The sequence below is a fragment of the Lonchura striata genome, chromosome Z (genome assembly GCF_046129695.1).
Source record: "Lonchura striata isolate bLonStr1 chromosome Z, bLonStr1.mat, whole genome shotgun sequence".
Classification (NCBI taxonomy): domain Eukaryota; kingdom Metazoa; phylum Chordata; class Aves; order Passeriformes; family Estrildidae; genus Lonchura; species Lonchura striata.
The window spans coordinates 75,060,205-75,081,573 of record NC_134642.1 but is presented as its reverse complement, the minus strand read 5'-3'; the positions used below and the strand labels follow the sequence as shown (position 1 = coordinate 75,081,573).

At 43.6% G+C, this 21,369-nt stretch overlaps 1 protein-coding gene across 1 annotated transcript in view; it reads right to left on the bottom strand.

Annotated features, from left to right (window-relative positions):
- Positions 1-20,689, bottom strand: part of LOC144248260 (3'-5' RNA helicase YTHDC2-like) — a 31,509-nt gene extending 10,820 nt beyond the window's left edge. Inside the window, exons 1-12 of the mRNA XM_077790247.1 lie at positions 20,515-20,689; positions 19,795-19,885; positions 19,229-19,422; positions 10,748-10,947; positions 9,983-10,140; positions 7,440-7,542; positions 6,112-6,268; positions 3,802-3,909; positions 2,561-2,709; positions 2,036-2,171; positions 1,556-1,682; positions 533-598 (exon numbers count right to left, since the gene is read on the bottom strand). Of these exons, the coding sequence (XP_077646373.1) occupies positions 533-598; positions 1,556-1,682; positions 2,036-2,171; positions 2,561-2,709; positions 3,802-3,909; positions 6,112-6,268; positions 7,440-7,542; positions 9,983-10,140; positions 10,748-10,947; positions 19,229-19,422; positions 19,795-19,885; positions 20,515-20,689 (1,664 nt within the window). The remainder of the gene's footprint in view (positions 1-532; positions 599-1,555; positions 1,683-2,035; positions 2,172-2,560; positions 2,710-3,801; positions 3,910-6,111; positions 6,269-7,439; positions 7,543-9,982; positions 10,141-10,747; positions 10,948-19,228; positions 19,423-19,794; positions 19,886-20,514) is intronic.
- Positions 20,690-21,369: the final 680 nt, after the last annotated feature.

The window sequence follows — 21,369 nt, the reverse complement described above, 5'->3', positions numbered from 1 at the left end:
ATAAAGATACTTCTCGTTTATCTGTTCAAGTAAAAATATTTGAGAGATATGTCTTCTCCAAAAATTTCCCACTAGCAGAAACTACACTAAGAGAAATTATAGTAGAGATAATCTTTACAAAACACTACCACAAGTATGACAACTGTAAGTTAATCAGAAAATCATTCTTGAATGGCCTAGTGTACACATTACTTCTGCAAATTTTCTTTAATATGCCTATTGCATATAAAAAATATAGATAAAAACACATTACAGATTTGTTTCCAAAATAAGCATGTGAAAAGAAAATGGTACATAGTATAGAATTAGCAAGTTGTGCAAGCATAAACAATATGCTATTGAGTACAAACTTTTTTGCTGTTTATTTTTTGAAATACTCCTATTCTTAAAAAAAGGTATTGCTATTAAGTCCAGATTTTAGAGCATGAAAAGCTAAAACCTGTTCTGATTAGAAGAACACAAATCTCAAATTTCCCATCACAACTCTATGTATATCATATACAACTCATTCTGCAAAACAGTTACAGCTTACCTGTAGGATTCCAACAGATGAACAACCTCTGTCTGTCCAAAGTGCCTAGCCCAGTCCACAGCCATCCTGAAATAGTTGCACAAGTATTTTTATTAGACTTTTCACTTCAAAAGATGCATATGAAGAGCACATCAGGAGAGGCAATTGACATCAGACTTTTGTACCCATTTCTGTATTGACATCAGTACTGTTATTGCTGGATCTGCAACTTCCCATTTGAAAGTGCTTGAATAGGTGTTAACAGCTGACTTTTAGGTGACTACAGTTCTTTACCACAACAGAATGTCAGTTTTACACAGGAGCAAACATGCTCAAGGAAGTGAGGAGGAAGAAGGTGCCATTCCTTTAAAAATGGTGCAGAGATCAGACCTGCCTGTTTGCAGTATCCTTGAAGTCATCTCAAAAAGTCACACCCCAGGCATAACATCTGGCTATTTCATGTCTTTCAGAAGCTGTCCTCACTATGCAGTTCACCCTTTTAACTTTAAATTGCATTTCTTCCCCAAGTTATTCAAATGTTAGTACCAAATATCAGACCCCTGGAATCCTAATTCTTATCATTCCATACTACAATTATTTACTGTACTTCCCTGTTTATATGAAGACATACTCCATGACCACAAAACCTGAGTTTCTACAGATCCACAAATATTTTTACATGCTACAATATATTTAGAAACATAACAGAAAGATCTTCTGATATGTGTAACTCCATGAAAATAGGAATTGCCAAATATTTTGGTTCAGTTCAGTAGATTACAGTTGTTCTACTAACCAGTATCCTAAACAAGACCTACTGAAACAAAATTTATAGCTCACAATCAAGACCATGTAATTAAGAATTCAATTTAGAATTTACAGAAAACAATGTGATTATCAGGAGTTAGAAATTGTTGAGGCTGTCAAAATCTATAGTTCTTACAGCAGTGTGATAAGCTAGCAAATTAATTTAGATGTTAAAGAATTTTCTTCCTCTCTCCTATATTGACAAATAAATCTATCTTTTGGTTTCTCTGTTTTTACCAGCCATTAGATGATTTGCAGTGGATACTTGCTCCCATGCTGATCAACTGTTCTACTTGACTCAAAAAGCCTCCCCCTGAAGAAATCATCAGAGCAGTCGCACCAGTTTCACTGTGCCTATAATCAACTGAGAAATAAAAAAAAAAAAAAAAAGCCAGCAAACCCAGTAGAAATGTTATTTTTTCATCTAAATATAGTACAAATACTGCTTTCAAATTCCAGCCCAAAGAGAATTTGTTTCCTCACTTTATCTCTGAAGTTAGTTCATATGAATTCTACACTGTTTTAGAAACACACTTCTGTCAATACTTCAAAACAATAACTAACTAAACAACTCATTATTTCTGCTAGCCCTATCATTTTTCAGTCAGCATCAGAATGCAAAGGTAACACCATTTGAAACTGGAGATAAAAGTAGCCATAAAAATCTAAGTACATCTGAGGTTGCTCTTTTCTTATGCAATAACACATGAAACTTACCACTGACATTTTCAGTTAAAATAAGATTTAACAGCTGAGCAAACGAATCAATATCTTTATGCAACCAGATGTCAGAAAGACAGGAATCCATTTCTTTTACTATCCACGGTTCAAGGCAATTCACATCTTTTTCAGTCTGAAGATAAAAAACAATATTGAAAGCTTCATCTTTTCCAAGAGTTGTCTTTATTCTCATACATTACCCACAAAGAATTGCAATGGTTATTTTTCCCAGCAGCCACAGAAACCCAGCACTCAGGTATCAGTTCATGCATTGATTTTGTCATACGCAAGTACGAACACAATGGCAGTCGAGCCATTTGATCTGAGGAAAAGCTGTGTGCAACCACCCGAACTGAAGAGCACACTTCAGCTAGAGCCGTTCATCCTCATCAAGTAATCTTTAAAATACGTTAATGTCCTGAAAGATTCAACAGAACTTTAGAAAACAGATTTTAAATGGCTAGTAATACAACACAAATATAAACACCTGTAACATCTCTTCCGACTAAAGAAAAAACTTACCAGTTGATTAAATACTGTGTCACCGCCATCATCCAACCGTTTGTACTCCTCATTTGTCCTTGGAACCGATTTTTGTCTCCGAGATGTCCCTTTGTTAGTGTTATCTTGAGCTGAACACCACTCAGCAAGAGTGTTCTTCTGTTTCTCTTCTAGAATGCAAAGTATTCCCCAAGAAAGTTTTAGAGTCATATTTATTATCCATTGTTTTCTACTAAAAAAGTTAGTCACAGCAGGTTTTACCAAGTTTTACCCATTCAACATCTTTTTTTAGTCTAGAATGCTACTACCAGTCCAACAGAAATGACATGTTTAAGGGTACCCAAAGTGCACTGCACCAGGGCTATAAAAACGAGGTAAAACCCAACACTTTGGTGTTTAACCCCCCAAACCTCCATTATTCCAAACTACTGCATTCAAAGTATCTTCCTTAAGTAATCACCTTCCACACAATCTCAGGCCAGATCTTTTTCCACAAATGGAATTCTGAAGACAAGTGATACAGTCCCTGCATGTAACAACTTACTTTTCTACACCAGTGGAAGAAACATCAGAAAACACCAGTGTCCTAACTGAACTTTTCTGACCCCAGTGATCAGAGATGAGCACTGTGATCAATACCCAGTTAGGACTGGATATTGAATGTTATAGCTTTGGGGTTTGCATTTTTTACTTTTCCTTTAAATAATCACTGGGATCATTACTTTCAGTTGCCAGGAAAACTTCTGAAGCAGTATCTACTTAATCAACTTAAAACCAATGATGTTTAGCTCAAGAGTGTTAACACTTAAAAAAATACATCCATGCCTGAAGAAAGCAGTGAAAAATGTTACTGAAGGGAATACCTTGTCCATTTAGTGCAAGATGTACAAAATCATGCCTGCTTTAATAGCTGCACTTTAATTTGCACCCAAAGGTACAGAGCATCCTATGCTTCTTTAGCATTCATGTGGGCAGAGCCCCCAGTTATATATAACTCTACAGCATAATAATTAGAAAAAAGATGACATTCATCAACTGAGTGAAAACAGAATGCAACCACTGAATCAAAGTGATCTTTTTTCTTTAATTGCATAAACTATTTCCATAATGTAAATATTGACAGCTTAAAGATACTTGCTGTCATCTAAATCACACTCATTTAATCTCCTGACTCTGGAATTTCAACAGAAAATAATCCTGTTAATTGTTTGTTCAATCAATGATTCTCATTGCCAACCCTTAGAATTAACAAGTCCACTGACCTTGCTGCTTCTTTTCTTTGTACTTCACCATCTCTTTGTTTGTATACCAAGTGCTTCGTAAAATGTCCTCCAGAAACATCTCTTTAACTTCAAAAGGTCTCCCTTGGACTAAAATAGAAAAAATCCGTAAAAGATCATATATTCACCAGCTTCACTTACAGAATTAATTTTTTAAAAAACTACCTTCACTGGAGTTTATTTTTCTCGAAACTGTACAAAACAAAACATTTCCAAAATCAAATGCCACCTTGTTTCTCCTCAACCTCTTCAATTTTATGAAGTGTTCCAGCAGATGTTCGTAAGATTGACAATTATTAACTACAATTTTTTTTTAAACGAGAAAAAGAAAACAGCTGTTTTTGTTTAGGCTTACAAACAAGAACTTGCCATGTAAGTCTCCCATCTGGATTAAAAATGTAATTAAATAATAAGCAATTAATACAGCTTTTTGCAAGGTTCCACACAGAGACAGTAAATCTTTGTACTGAACTCCTTTCTTTTCATGAGAATCATGTGAGAAGGCAGCCTTATCTCCATGTCCTCTACTAATTCAGCAAAGCTGAGCTTTCTTTACTGAATACTTCTTGACAGATGAGACATCCCAGCGGCCTTTACCTTCTGATAATTTATCCTGATCTCTTTTTCAACAGGACTGTTTTCTAGACCTTATCTGTCGACATTGCAGGATGCTTTTTGCATGAAGATTAAAATCTCTACATTTTGATTTCTTGTTCCTTAACCTGACTCAGGAACACTCAGGATTTTCCTTCAGAAAGAACAATCCACAATTCACATACTTTTAGAAGCTGGTCACAGAGGAAGCCTTCCAACACTGATCACAAACTCTGTGTACTACAGCGATCCACAGCCACAAAATGTGGTTTCTGTGGTCAGGATTTTGTCAGCCGTATTGCTGAAGGAGACTCAAACCTTGTATATTAAATTAACAGACAAAGCCACTTCTTTTAATTCTTAAATTAACCAAAAAAAAAACCAAAAAAAAAACCCCAAAACAACAACAACAACAAAAAACGGGAAAAAAATATCTTTTGAATTGTTATTGGCCTGTTACATAACCAGCACAAACACTGTGGTAAATTGGAGAGATTGGGAGAGATTGCCAGCAGATTTTCCAACACAAATTGACCGATCTGAAAGAACAGGAAGCTGCAAAAAGACTAAACTGGAAAGTCATACAACAATCATAACCGAGGTACTCCCTTGCAAAAAAAATTCAAAGAACATGAAATCACGTGTAATTTCCAGATTCCTGTCTCCAACAAGCTGCAAACCTTATTCAACTGGGCAGAAATTCAAAACTGAGAACTAAACAATTCCATCTGCAAAAAAAGGAAGGAAAAAAAGGTTTCCTCCTCACAAACATTTGCTAAAATAAACCAGTAAGCAATCCCATTTCCTAAAACCATTGAGATTTTTTTTAAAAAGGCTGACATGCAGAGAGTCTACCTGATTGTCAGATAAAGCATTTCTCTTAAAAGCTACTTTTCAAAACACATTAAAGTTGGACATTACTGTTGAAAAAGTAAGAGGATTGCAAGGTGCCAGAGGAGGTCACCCATGCAGAAAACCTGCAAGCCAGGAGGGTGGGGCAAAAACCGCAAACCCACAAAAACCCGCAATCTCCCACGCATTTACATTTTGGCTTTACTAAAGATCAGTCAAATGAAATTAAACCAGCAAATAATGGTAACTTTTCTTTGCATTTGAATGTAGTCTAACTGCAGGTAACTGAGTCTGCAAACAAACTAAGCAAAACTGGATGTCTTTTCTGAATATTTACCTAGATGAACAACTACTAATTTTCCTTAAATCAGAGAATCATGTGATTCTTTTTTCATGTGAAACCCAATCTGCCTAAGCCTGTATTTCTGAACTGAACTGGTACAGTTATCTGTGTTTTATCCAGTAACCAGTGACAACCTTCACAAAGCCTGAAGAGTAAGATCCTACTGGAATGCACTGATATATATCACACTCATGTAGCTCCTAAGTCCTGTATCAGCATGAAGACAGAACTTCAATAACCTCTTCCTACTTCTTCAATTAAGAGTGGAGGGGGGGCAGGATGTACCTGCATTTACAGAACTCCCAGTGACTCAAACACTTCACTTTGAATGAGGTGCAAACAGTCAAGAAACAAGAAACCTGCATACAGAAAGAACAAGGATTCCTGGAATTCTCAGTGTATTAATCATGTGCCTTTACTCAGAATAATTTGCTACAGTTTAGTAAGATCTGTGAGTCTCAGGGCAGGTATACTCAGACTTAAGAGTTAAGATCAAGACTTACTATGTATTACTGGGCAGCTTCCAAAATACCTAATAAAGAGATTTGCATCTAGAGGAGCACTAGAGAGAATTAGTTTTAAATTATTCTGGTTTTGCAGCACATCTCTCAGTTTTATTAGCAAGAAGTCACTGAACCTATCCCTCTCATGTACTTCATCCTGTAACAAAAAAGGAAAAAAAGAGATAAAAAACCATCACAGATTCACAACTTCTGACAAAAACAAACTTCTCTAAAAAAAAATACATGTTTTGGTGGCACATTACAGAGGCCTTAATATGTGTGAGTCTAGTTTAAGTAATAGGTTTTTTTTAAAAAAACTATCCATAAAGAAACAAAAATGCCTCAAAAAGTTTTTGTCAGCGCTGAGTGCATTGCAATGCTGAAGCTGTAAGCACCTTAACTTTAGAGGCTAAAGTGAGTATCTGAAACCTCTCTGGTTTTGTATTTGAAGCCAAATTTCAAGAAAACACCACAAAGTACAAATCTTATTTTAATAAATTCTCACTTCACCACTGATAAGCATTTAAAAAAATGTATGACACCACATAATCAGAAAAACAGACAAATTGCTTAGACAAGTCATACACAAAGCCTATAAGTTAAGGTACATAACTGATTAATCATCTTTTTCATTCTTCTGTTTTGATTTATATTATGAATGAAGGAAACAAGGAGTCAAAATACAAAGTTTGTAGGCTGACATCAAGAATGTATAAATCATTCTCATGCTTTTTTAACTCTGATAAACAGGCAGGCACCTAAACTTACCTTTTCATCTTCAGTACTTAAGTCTTGCCAAAAACATTCTAGTTCCCTTTACTTATTCAGTTCCATCATAGGAATATTGACATAATCACAAATGAACAATCTGAATAGTTTGCTAGCAATTAGACTCCACATTATCTAGAAAACTCTGGGCAAACAAATGGACTGAAAACCTGTATTGCTAAAACAAATGGTAAGAGAAAATCTGACACAATCACATTGAACCACATCAAGGTAAGCCTCCCTAAGGATTTTCTGCTGACCATGGAAGTTCAGAAATATTTACACTTCTGTCCCTCTCCACTCCTCCTGATTCCACACTTAACCATTGGCATGAAAATAAGATATTTTTACAGGAAAAACGCAAACACACAGAAAAACACCAAACTGCATGAAACATGCATTCTACTCTGAGGACTCAGAAAGTCTTTGAAGTTGATTCAGATTCTACCAAACAAAAACACCTAAAGTGCTCAGCAAATTTCAGTAAAACAAATGAGGACCTCATTTTCCAAAGCAATACATATTGCTCCACCCCACATGAAAGACCACAGGATGCTCACCACAATAACATGGGTCACGGTGGAGAGAGTGCTGTCTCCTGCCATCAGCGTGCCAAGGAGCATGTCATTAGTGCAGAATGTTACCAGCGTCTTTGGAGAAACCCTATGGATCACATCACAGAGACAACTCAGGGGTTTGCACCATTTAAAGCTTTCCATGGATCAAAAATTAAAGCAGCTGCTGACCAGAAGAGAAATTACAGTTCTCTCCTCAAAAGATTCATGCACACCACTTGTTTTTAAACTATGCCTTTTCCCAGACATTTCCTAACAATTTGTAGTGCTTGCGCCTCAAAACTCTGGACAACGTATTAATTGAAAGAATAAGATTCAATATTAATAACTAAGGAAATAAAAGAAAACTGTGAAGAAACCCTGCACGTCATTCATTTTACTAGAAAATTCCATGTGGAAAACCAGGTTCCAATTCCTCAGCCTGTGCTTGGATATAGCCTTTGTACTTGTCTACACGTGGTGGGATGAGCCTGTCTGGACGCCAAGTGCCTACCCAAGCCACTCTATCTGTCCTCTCCACGGGCAAGGGAGAGGAAACATAACAAAAAGACTACCAGGCCCCAGAGAAAGATAAGGAGAATGTGGTTCTCTCCCACGGGAAAGTGGGCTCTCCACGAGCTTCTCCAATATGGGTCCTTCCCATGGGCTGCAGTTCTCCAGGAACTGCTGCAGCACAGGTCCTTTTCCACAGGGTGCAGTGCTTCAGGAACAGTTTGCTCCAGTGTGGGACCCCACAGGGTCACAATCCTGACAGCAAACCTGCTTCTGTGCGGCTCCCTCCCCGGGGCCGCAGCTTCTGCCAGGAGCCTGTTTCAGCACAGACTTCCCAGAGGATCACAGTCTCCTTCAAGCATCTACCTGCTCCAACACAGAATCCTTCACAGGAGGATCCCTGCTGCACCACAGACCTCCACGGCCTGCTGGGCCACAGCTGCCTCACCATGGGCTGCACCATGGGCTGCTCTGGCACCTGGAGAATCTCCTCCCCTCCTGCACTGACCTTCCTGTGTGCAGAGCTGCTTCTCTCACATGCTTTCACCACTCTTCATGAACTGCTGCCTCTGTTGTGCAGGTTTTCCTCCCCCATTCCCCACTGTCCCAGAGGCACTATCACCATCACAGATAGGCTCAGCCTTGGCCAGAGGCAGGTCTGTCTTGGCTGGCACCGGCTCTGTCACACACGGGAGAGGCTTCTGGCACGTCCTCACAGAAGCCTCCCCACAGCTCCCAAAGCCTTGCCTTGAAGACACAACTCATTACAGCTGACTAAATCACAGAGGCATCTGCTTGATCCTCTGGTTTTTCAGGAGGTGAAAATACTGAAATGTTACAATTCCATACCTGGGGCACAGTTAGCTGTCCCAATAAAAACAGCAATTCTCACTACTCCCTCTGCTACTGCCATCCTAAAAGAGCTGAAAAGTTCCTCTGTACTGTACTCTACAGCTTTTCTCTGGAAGACAGTTGAGAAAACCTTAAAAATTATGTTTCTGTCTTACTAGAAACACCTCTCAACATCTCCACTCCAAATTTCTTTTGTCCACAGCTCAAAATATTGTTATCTCCCCCTTTCAGTGTTTCCCTGGAGTAATTGTATTGATTTTTCTCAAGCTGGATTTTCTGCACTGCTCCCAGTAATTCTACCATTTTCACCTGACTTTGCTCTTCTTCTGCCAGCATAGTACTTCCATATATTAATCATTCGGCTTATTTGTGACACATCTTCACCAGCTCTTCTAATCTCTTAATATCCTTGTGAGCTTTCATACACATATTTGAATTCTTATTGTGGCTTCATTGTTCAAGTGCATTCATTTTCACCAGCTATGTGTTATCTTTGTTCACTCAAGCAACACAACCTTTAGCCATCTTCTGGTCACTCATATCTCAACTGCTGGCCTTTCCCTGAAATGTCATTTCGCTACACGGTGCAAAGATGTAAAAACCCCAAACAATCCATTCATGCTCTGCTTTACAGACAAATTCATCAAGTGATACTGAAACCTCTACTTTTACATCACTTCATGTTTTAAACACAGCAGCTGAAGAAGAATACATTTAATCCAGGCTAGACTGATAAATAATGCTCAGCTTCATCAGTCACATTCCAATTTTTCTGTTTTCCCTTTTATGGCTCCTATCAACTCTCACTACATAACATTTGTTACAGCATGCTGGTTTTCACACCTACCTTCAAAGCTTGCAGACCTTTTGAATCCACACATGTTAAAAGCAGAGAGGACGGGGAAAAAAAGAAGAAAGTGTAGACTTGATCTGAAAATCAGACAAGGATTTCCATGCAGAAGAAATCAACAGAAAATACCTGAGATTCAGTTCTGTAAGACAGCCTTCTACATGAAACTGCAAAACACAGGAAGAAAGCCATCCTTTTCACTCTTACGTATTCCTTACCTGCAGTAACGTATCCCATCTGTGAGGCTGCAGCACAAACATACTGCAGTTTCAATGTACACAAGATTCACAAGACCAACACAAGATCAACCGACACTTAGAAGTACCATTGGTACCTGCTCTCTAACCGGATCTGGTAACCAATTGTCTGGCCAATCTTCTCTCTTCTTTCTGCTGCCACTCTTTCAACAGCTGCTAAACGTCTTGGCTGAGTACAAAACACACGACAGGGAGTTCCATTCTTGTAGCAGTCATCAAGGATAAATTGAGGGATCTGTAAAGAAGTGGTTCAAATTTGCTTTTTGAGAAAGTCACAGCTTTGTTAGCACAGGGAAACCATTAACTGCATATCAATATTGCACATTGCAAAAGACTTTTCATTACAATTATCATAGCAAGCATATCTGAATCAGCAGAAAGTGAATTTCTAAGTATAACCTATTTAGTTTTTTTTTAAAGAAAAACCTTACAGTGCCTCCCTCCTGCTTCAGAGAAATCTGTAAAAAAAAACCAAAGCCCTGCAGATAATCTCACATTTTAACACAAAAAATAGATTACTCTGGATACTAAGAACAGAACTAGCCTTAGAAGAAAAAGGGTTATACAAACATCACAGCTACTTTCCCTTCAATATTTTGTATTATTTTAATGAAAAAATGGTATCTACCAGAAAATTGTAAGGAATCATTTTTGCTTCTAGTACCTATCTAGAGGCTTAGTGTTTCAAAAGCAACAAAATAAATTGGAACAACATTTTCAATCACACAGGAAAAGGAAAGCCTTGAAACAGCATCAAAGTACCCCATATCACAAATGTTACACAACTGGCATTAGTTTAGAATAAATACTGTTATAGTTTTTATTTCATTGAAGCAACATACCTGCGTCGTTTTTCCTGATCCAGTCTCTCCTATAATCAAAACAATTTTATTGTCCTTTATGGTTTGGACAATTTCTTCCTGTTTTTCAAGAACTGGTAGTGACTGCCTGAAGGAATCAAACTCTGATTCCCCTCTTTTCCCTGGGACCTGGGGGATACCATCATTAAGTCGACCACTTGTCTTGTTTACTTCTTTCTTTTCTGTGAAGACAAGTTAAAAGGTCATTTATTGTCCTGGGTTGTAAGATAAGCTTGTATTCCATTTGCCATCTGTCGAAGGCGAACCGGTTGGACAGGTTTTTTGTTATCTCTCTCAGAGACAATGGTTTGTGTATACACCTTTGACTGATTCAATGAAAGGCTGAAAAAATGTAACGCCGTGAGGGGTCCCACCCAGAGGGGGGAAGCAGCTCTCACTCTCCTTCGCGGGACTCCGAGAGAAGCAGCTCTCTCACTCTCTCTTCGCGGGATTCCGAGAGAAGCAGCTCTCCCTCTTCTTCGCGGGACTCCGAGAGAAGCAGCTCTCTCTCTCTGCGCGGGATTCCCAGAAAAGCAGCTCTCGCTCTCTCTCTCTTCGGCGGCACTCGCAGCGAAGCAGCCGGCGCGCGCAGAGGCGACGGCAGCGGAGCTCAGAGGCAACCCCGGCGCAGAGGAAGACCGGCCCCCACTGCCACCAGATCTTCAGAGGAAAATTATACCCTTCTAAAGATCACCACTTCAGCTGCAACTCATCAACTATTGCAAGGGAAAGCAATTGTCCCAGCAAAACCTGATACTGGCATTCCTCAGGTTCTAGACTTTTTCTTTCACTAGTTTTGTTTGTACCGATTGCATTTTCCTTTTTAAATTGTTGTCTAGTTTTCTCCTAGTAAAGAATTGTTACTCCCACTCCCATATCTTTGCCTGAGAGCCTTTTAATTTAAAGATCCTCGTAATTCAGAGAGAGGGGGGTTTGCCGTTCTCCATTGCACAGGAGGCTTTGCCCTCTTTCACAGACTCCTGTCTTGTCTAACCAAGACAGAATTTGGCGCATCAACGTGAGGCCCGAGGGCATTGAGAGGGAAAAAAGATTAACAGTTCTTAAGTAATTTGGTTTTGTTGTGTGTAAAAACATCTTCAGCATCACCATGTGGTCTAGTTTACCTTGGTTTGGGTGGCATGTGATCGTAGCTATACTTTTCCCATTTGCAGACCCTTATCTAAAAATGGGTCCTATGACTAAGGCTACGGTGTCTGTTATCAAGTTTGGCTTCTGGGTTAATTGGGTGAGGAATTCATGGATCTTTAATTTCCTCTGGAAGGCAGGTACATGGATTCATAGCTATCACACGTTAACTGTATGTTTTTGGGGTTACTTTAATAACGGTACCTACTGCGAGGAAATAGCACCTGGGCAAACTTTCTCTCAACCTTTTAACCATCTTTTTGGGTCTGTTCCACCAGTTCTCAAAGGGTTAAGATCCTTTTTAAGTGCTAATGATACCATACAATGGGTGGTGTTGCTGATAGTCCTGTTATATTTAGCATTCAGAGATAAGGGAAGATTAACCTGGATAACTACCCTCACACCTACACCACAGACTCGAGATGCTGCTGCTCCAGAGCCTGACCCTGCCCCACAGCCCACCTCAGAAATGAACCGCCCAGATTGGGTGAGGGTTCTGGTTAAGGAGATACGAGAGATGCTGAAGGAGTGCATTTCCCCAGCTGGTGAGAAACCGGCCCTTTGCCTTGAGGAGGGACAGTCTAATAGTACAGCTGTGGAACCCACAGATGTTACAACTGTCCAGGTTCCAGCTGAACCACAAGGGCAGTCACGGTCAGCAGCAGTGGCCCCGGTAGAAACAAGAAAGTCTAAGGTGAAAGCAGAGCACCCTGCAGATAGGGACAGGAATGGAGGAACCTCACAACCCACAGGGGAGCCAGAGATTGCTATCATCACCGAGTCCCTGACGTACGAAAGTCTTCGCAATCTGCATAAAGACATTGTGCGACGAGAGCGTGAGGCTTATGCTACCTGGCTACTCCGGGTTTGGGATCTTATAGGTACAGGCGTGCAGCTGGACGGTGGTGAGGCAAGGAACTTGGGACCCTTGACCCAGGACTCGAGTATAAATCAGGTTTTTGTAAGGGAACCAGGGTCCCTTTCTCTCTGGGAGCGGCTCTTAATGAGTGTCAGGGAGAAGTTTATCCACAGAGAGAGAATGCAAGAGCACCATCATAGAATGCGCTGGAAGACCCTCGAGGAAGGGATCCAACAGCTGAGAGAAGTGGCAGTATTGGAGGTACTCTTTGGGAGGGATGGACGACACAATAATGACCCTGACAAGGTCAGGTGTACGGGACAAATGCTGTGGAGTCTGGCAAATCTTGGGCCATCTCAATACGCCACCTTCATTGCAACGATCAATGCTGACACCCACCGGGAGACAATAGGTTCTGTTGCCAACAAACTTAGGAATTATGAGAGTATGATTAATGGCCCAATGCAGGCTCATATCTCAGCTGTGATTAAGGAGTTTGAAGAAGAGATGAGGGAGGAGATAAGGAAGGTTAATACAGCACCCGTGAGAGTCACAGGCCCCAGAACCAGCACCCAACAATCCCCAGCTAGAGAGAGAGGGTACACCCCAAGGGCTAATCTGTGGTTCTTCCTGCGTGACCATGGGGAAGACATGGGGAGGTGGGATGGGAAACCCACCTCTGTCCTGGCAGCACGGGTCCGTCAACTCAAGGAGAGAAACTCTAACCGGGGGAGTTCCACCAAAGTGAAGGTAGCCTCAACCTCCCGTGACCAAGCTTGTGGGTACGATCTGTCAGACCCCCTTGAAGGGACCTCTAGTATGTATGCCCAGGGAAGGAATGATAACCAGTGTTAGAAGGGCCCTGTCTCTAGCCAGAGAGAGGCACGGGAAAACCGGATCTTCTGGACAGTGTGGATCCGATGGCCTGGCACATCAGAGCCACAAAAATATGATGCTTTAGTTGATACTGGTGCACAGTGTACTCTGATACCATCGGGACATGTGGGAGCAGAGCCTGTTTCCATTGCTGGTGTGACAGGGGGATCACAACAATTGACTCTGGTAGAAGCCGAGGTGAGCCTGACTGGGAAGGAGTGGAAGAAACACCCTATAGTGACTGGCCCAGATGCTCCGTGTATCCTAGGTATAGACTTCCTCCGGAACGGATATTACAAAGACCCAAAGGGACTCAGGTGGGCTTTTGGAATAGCCGCTGTAGAGGCAGAAGACATTAAGCAATTGAACACCTTGCCTGGACTGTCAGAAAACCCCTCTGCAGTAGGACTCCTAAGGGTGGAAGAACAACGCGTGCCAATTGCGACCTCGACAGTGCACCGCCGGCAGTATCGGACGGATCGAGATGCCGTGATCCCCATCCACAAAATGATTCGGGAGCTGGAGAGCCAAGGGGTGGTCAGCAAAACCCACTCACCCTTCAACAGCCCCATCTGGCCTGTGCGCAAATCTGACAAAGAATGGAGATTGACTGTGGACTATCGTGGCTTAAATGAAGTGACTCCACCGCTGAGCGCTGCTGTGCCGGACATGCTGGAACTCCAGTACGAGCTGGAGTCCAAGGCAGCAAAGTGGTATGCCACCATTGATATTGCTAATGCGTTTTTCTCCATTCCTCTGGCAGCAGAATGCAGGCCTCAGTTTGCTTTCACCTGGAGGGGCGTGCAATACACCTGGAACCGACTGCCCCAGGGGTGGAAACACAGCCCCACCATCTGCCATGGACTGATCCAGGCTGCACTAGAAAAGGGTGAGGCTCCAGAACACCTGCAATACATTGATGACATCATTGTGTGGGGGAGCACAGCGGCAGAAGTGTTTGAGAAAGGTGAGAGGATCATCCAGATACTACTAGAAGCTGGCTTTGCCGTCAAGAAGAGCAAAGTCAAGGGACCTGCCCGAGAAATCCAGTTCCTGGGAGTGAAATGGCAAGATGGACGGCGCCAGATTCCCACTGAAGTCATCAACAAGATCACAGCTATGTCCCCACCAACCAGCAAAAAGGAAACACAAGCTTTCCTGGGTGCCATAGGTTTCTGGAGAATGCACATTCCTGAGTATAGCCAGATTGTGAGCCCTCTTTATCTGGTTACCCGAAAGAAGAATGATTTCCACTGGGGCCCTGAGCAGCAACAAGCCTTCACCCAGATCAAGCAGGAGATCGCTCATGCTGTAGCCCTTGGCCCAGTCAGAACGGGACCAGAGGTCAAGAATGTGCTCTACTCTGCAGCCGGAAACCATGGGTTGTCTTGGAGCCTTTGGCAGAAAGTGCCTGGGGAGACTCGAGGCCGACCACTGGGATTCTGGAGCCGAAGTTACAGAGGGTCTGAAGCCAACTACACTCCCACAGAGAAGGAAATCTTGGCTGCCTTTGAAGGAGTTCAAGCAGCCTCGGAAGTAATTGGCACAGAAACACAACTCCTCCTGGCACCCCGACTACCGGTGCTGGGGTGGATGTTTAAAGGAAAGGTTCCTACTACCCACCATGCCACTGACGCCACATGGAGCAAATGGATTGCCCTCATCACTCAACGCGCCCGTATTGGAAACCTGAATCGCCCTGGGATTTTGGAGATAATTACGAACTGGCCAGAAGGTGAAAACTTTGGTCTCACTGATGATGAGGAGCAAGTACAAGTGGCAAGGGCTGAAAAAACTCCACCATACAACCAACTACCAGCAGAAGAGACCTGCTACGCTCTTTTCACTGACGGTTCCTGTCGCATCGTAGGGATGAACCGGAAGTGGAAAGCAGCCGTATGGAGCCCCACACGCCAAGTTGCACAAGCTACCGAAAGAGAAAGTGGATCGAGCCAACTCGCTGAACTCAAGGCCGTTCAGCTGGCTCTGGACATTGCTGAAAGGGAAAAGTGGCCAAAGCTCTACCTTTATACTGATTCATGGATGGTAGCCAATGCTCTGTGGGGCTGGCTAGAAAGGTGGAGGAAGGCCAACTAGCAACGTAGAGGAAAGCCAATCTGGGCTGCTGATATATGGAAAAACATTGCCTCTCGGGTGGAAAAGCTGACGGTGAAAGTCCGTCATGTAGATGCCCATGTCCCCAAAAGTCGGGCTAATGAGGAGCACCGGAACAACGAACAAGTAGATCAAGCAGCAAAAATAGAGGTGTCAAAGATAGACTTAGATTGGCACCATAAGGGGGAGTTGTTCCTGGCTCGATGGGCTCATGATGCCTCAGGTCATCAGGGCAGAGATGCCACCTACAAGTGGGCACGAGACCGAGGGGTGGATCTAACCATGGACAGTGTTTCCCAGGTTATCCATGACTGTGAGACGTGTGCTGCCATCAAACAGGCCAAGAGGGTGAAGCCCCTATGGTATGGTGGGCGGTGGTCCAAGTACAAGTATGGGGAAGCCTGGCAGATTGACTACATCACACTGCCCCAGACACGCCAAGGCAAGCGCTACGTGCTGACCATGGTGGAAGCCACCACTGGATGGCTGGAGACTTTCCCTGTACCTCATGCCACTGCCCGGAACACCATCTTAGGCTTGGAAAAACAAGTCCTGTGGAGACACGGCACCCCTGAGAGAATTGAGTCTGACAACGGCACCCATTTCAAGAACAGCCTTATCAACACCTGGGCCAGAGAACATGGTATCGAATGGATATATCATATTCCCTATCATGCTCCAGCTGCCGGCAAAGTTGAACGGTGCAACGGACTCCTTAAGACTACCCTGAAGGCACTCGGTGGGGGAACATTTAGAAACTGGGAAATTAACCTGGCAAAAGCAACCTGGATGGTCAACACCCGGGGGTCTGTCAATCGAGCTGGCCCTGCTCAGTCAGAACCCTTACACGCAGTAGATGGAGATAAGGTCCCTGTAGTACATATGAAAGGTATTTTAGGGAAAACTGTTTGGATTAATCCCACCTCAGGCAAAGACCAACCCATTCGTGGGATTGTCTTTGCTCAAGGACCTGGTTACACTTGGTGGGTAATGCAGGAAGATGGGGAGACCCGCTGTGTACCACAGGGAAACTTAGTCTTAAGAGAGAACTGGGTGTAAGATTTCATGGTGTGCAGATAGAAATAGAATAAGGGGTGGATAATGTCCTGGGTTGTAAGATAAGCTTGTATTCCATTTGCCATCTGTCGAAGGCGAACCGGTTGGACAGGTTTTTTGTTATCTCTCTCAGAGACAATGGTTTGTGTATACACCTTTGACTGATTCAATGAAAGGCTGAAAAAATGTAACGCCGTGAGGGGTCCCACCCAGAGGGGGGAAGCAGCTCTCACTCTCCTTCGCGGGACTCCGAGAGAAGCAGCTCTCTCACTCTCTCTTCGCGGGATTCCGAGAGAAGCAGCTCTCCCTCTTCTTCGCGGGACTCCGAGAGAAGCAGCTCTCTCTCTCTGCGCGGGATTCCCAGAAAAGCAGCTCTCGCTCTCTCTCTCTTCGGCGGCACTCGCAGCGAAGCAGCCGGCGCGCGCAGAGGCGACGGCAGCGGAGCTCAGAGGCAACCCCGGCGCAGAGGAAGACCGGCCCCCACTGCCACCAGATCTTCAGAGGAAAATTATACCCTTCTAAAGATCACCACTTCAGCTGCAACTCATCAACTATTGCAAGGGAAAGCAATTGTCCCAGCAAAACCTGATACTGGCATTCCTCAGGTTCTAGACTTTTTCTTTCACTAGTTTTGTTTGTACCGATTGCATTTTCCTTTTTAAATTGTTGTCTAGTTTTCTCCTAGTAAAGAATTGTTACTCCCACTCCCATATCTTTGCCTGAGAGCCTTTTAATTTAAAGATCCTCGTAATTCAGAGAGAGGGGGGTTTGCCGTTCTCCATTGCACAGGAGGCTTTGCCCTCTTTCACAGACTCCTGTCTTGTCTAACCAAGACATTTATGCAGACACAGAGGAAGGTCACAAAAACACTGCTCAAAAATTGTACTTAAAAATTAACATTGCTGGCTTTTTATGCATCCCTGTGGGTAAAGTGACAAACCCATCACACATTTAGATGTCATATTTATAGCATGTCCTGCAGTGCTTGCAATAGATATTTTTCAAAACAGTTATTACTTTCATAGGTATTTTGAAGAAAACCAGACTCTTCCAGAGCATTGCTCCAAGTCAAAAAAGCCTACAAAGAGCAAAAGGAGAAACAAACTAAACCAGAGAATATCAGCCTGGCGTATTTTGGTGGCCTTTGTATCTGCGCCCACATTTCACACCTGCAGTTCCCCCTAGAAATACACACTGACAGAGTTAAACCTTTAAGCTATTCCACACGTTTGCCTGAAATCATACCAATGCAAGCATGCTGTATCAAGAGCCCTGGCCCCCACGCAGCAGTGCGATGTGTTAGAAAGCAGTGCATAAGTAGCCAAAAAACAGGCACATCTTCTGAGGGAGCTACTTCACATCCATCATTGCAAGTGCTACTCTGTAATTCCTTGAGAATTATTCTCTGGCAGAATGAAAAGTTTGCTGTAAACTCAGTTATACATATGTAATGCCATTAACAGATTCATATTCTAAATTTCAAGCTCTGTTGTACCAAGACAAACAGACTAAGAGATCAGGAGAACTAAAAATACATTCTTGAGATGCAGAGAAAGGCAAATATTAGACTGTTCATTAACTTATCCCTTACATTCCTAAGACATTGCATTTCAGCACTTTTATTACAGCTTCCCTCTGGTTCATATAACAATCCTATTAAACAACTAAAACAATTGGAAATAACAGCAAAGAAAGCACGTCAAGAAGAGACACCACGTATCAAAACCATGCAATTAAACAAGGCATACTGGTACAAATGTTTTCTGTTCACTACACCCATCTCTGCACACAGAAACACAGTGCAACTCTTCCACTTGTAGCTGCTAAAGCAATAATCTAGATGAAAACCTTGCTTTTAAAAAAAAACCCAACATTTCGACCAAAGTTTGTCTTTCCGTGAACTCTTCCATATTCAAGAAATCAAGAAGTCTGGACAGTAGTCTCTTAAGGACCAAATCTATTTTGTAGAGATGAAGAAGTAAAAACTGAAATTTTTGATTTATCAAGCACATTAATTTCTATAAGCAGAACAGACAACCTCATTTTCTAATATAGGCATTCTTATGGCATCACAGTAACACTGACTCTTCAACCCCACCTCATAGTTACTTCTGTGAAGCCACATTTCAAAATGTGCTTCCAAAAAGATTTGGCTGGAACTGGCTCAAAGATTCTAAATTAACACAACACAAGGTGGACATCTCAATGTGCATGATATGACTTCCCAAATTCCTCACAGCACCAGTTATAAAAGACCTTAAAAGTAAGGAAAATTAATGCATTTGTTTGAAGGTGTCTGTTAGGACACCAGAGGGGACAGAGCAGGAAGAGGTTTGTTTTGTCACTGGGTTGCAGGTGGTTTCGAGTGGTGTCGATGGACAAGTCCAAATCAGAACACATGCTGAACGTACCAGATTCAACAGCACAGGCACTTCCTCGCTCTGTCCTTGGCAGGAGCTCCGCGCGTTCCTTATTTGTGACGGGAAAGCGCTGAATTAGGCTCCGAACGGCGTGTTTCGTACAGAGAGCCAAGTCACAAGTCATGACTGCGTGTGCCTCTGACACATCCTTCTTCCTTACAGTCAGGTATCGATTGGCTCCTTTTCTGTCAGGGGGAGGGAAAACTTATTTTAGGAAAAAGGAACCTACTCTAGGTTAACTTTTATCTGTCAGGGTATGAGATGCTAAGCAAAATCTTTGGAAAAAAAACAGAAATCACAGTGAGAACCTTTTTTAATGGAGCCATTAAATCCACAGAGTATAAAATCATGCTGTCCCAAAATGCATGTCACAAGCTTTTCCAAGCATGCATACAGCAATGAACAAAGATGCTCATATCTGTAGCTACTTTTACACTTTTTTCTCTAATACTATTCCTTGCAGCAAGTTGAGGATGTTGAAAACATCAATCAGGTTATCATTAGTCTTGAAATTCTATCATCTGCACCAAAGAACTGAAAACTGTACCCCGACTCACCCTTTGCTTTTAGATACCAGTCCAAGAGACTGACAGAGCCGGTGAACAAATGCTCTTTCAGTACTAGTGAAACTAGAAGGAAATTCCATCTCTAGAATGATAAATAATAATGAAAAGACAGTAACAATGCAACAGGCAGTAATCTTGACAACTCAACGTTACAGAACACAGAATTGTTAGGATTGGAAGGGAGACCACCCAGTGCAACCCCCCTGCAGGGTCACCTGGAGCAGGTGACAGAGGAACACATCTAGGGTTTGGGATGTGTCCAGAGGGGGAAATTCAATGCTTTCCCTGGGCAGCAGTTTCAGTGCTCTGCCACTCTCAAAGGAAAGAAGCTCTCCCTCATGTTCAGGTGGAACTTCTTCTCTTTGAATTTATGGCCATTGCTCCTTGTCCTGTCACCAAAAAGCCTGCACCGCCTTCCTGGGACTCATCTCGGAGATATTCATATGCATTAGTGAGATCCCCTCTCAGTCTCCTCTGGGCCAAACAGGACCAACTCCCACAGCTCTCCTGATGAGAGACCTCCATCTCAGTGGTGTCTGCCGGACCCGCTCTATCAGCTCCCTGTCTCCGTGCTGGGGAGCCCAGAGATGGACACAGCACCCCAGCCGTGCCTCACCAGGGCCGGGCAGAGGGGCAGGATCCCCTCCCTGACCCGCTGCCAGCGCCCTCCCCACACCCGCAGCTGCCCCCGGGCCGGGCCGTGCCGCGCACCCGCCTCGTCCCCGCTCCGGAACCGCTCCAGGGCCAGCTGCGCCGCTATTGCCACCACCTCGTCCACGCCGGCGGCCCCGAGGGGCTCGGCCCGGGCGCGCACCGCGGCGGCGGCAGCCCCGTCCCCCGCAGCCCCGCCGGGCTGCCGCCGCGGGACCCGCCCGTGTCGCGACATGGCCCCGACACGGCCCCGCGCGGCCCCGCACGGCCCCGACACCGCCCGGACCCGGGGCCGCAGCCGCTCGGCCCGAGGGCGCCGCCGGGGCGGGGCGGGGCCGGCTGGAGCCGCCCGCAGCCGAGCCGGCCCCGGCGGGAGGAAATTGGCGCTTGTGCCGCCGCTCGGGGGGCACGGCTGCCCGAGGAGCGCGCTGCGCGTGTGGCTGCGGGCAGAACGCGGCCCTGCTCCCTGTCCCGTCATGAATTACCTGCTTTCATGGCATGGTGTGAAACGGAGCTGTGGCGAGGGTCATCTCGGGCCTCAGCCTCCTCACTCGGTAAAGTGTTGCTTGCCCTGCTTTTCCTGCTGTCCTTGGACTCCACGCTGAAGACACGAGCTAGAAACTTAACCAAATCCACTTGGGCCTGACACAGGCCTCGGTACTGAAGGCTGCTGCTTCGGAAACATCATTAGGTCAGAAGGAGAGTACTTGGAAGAAGAATAAGCTACTACTCCTCAGTTGAAATGGGCAATTAAATAAATAGAAAATAAACACTCACTGTCTGATGTAGCTAGCTGAAAAGTAGCTCTTAAGCGACCTCCAGCAAGGCTTTTACAAAGCTAACTTCAGCATAATTCTGCACTGAGAGATTACACTGGAGCGGAACAATTGATCTGTTCTAAGGTTACTTTAATTT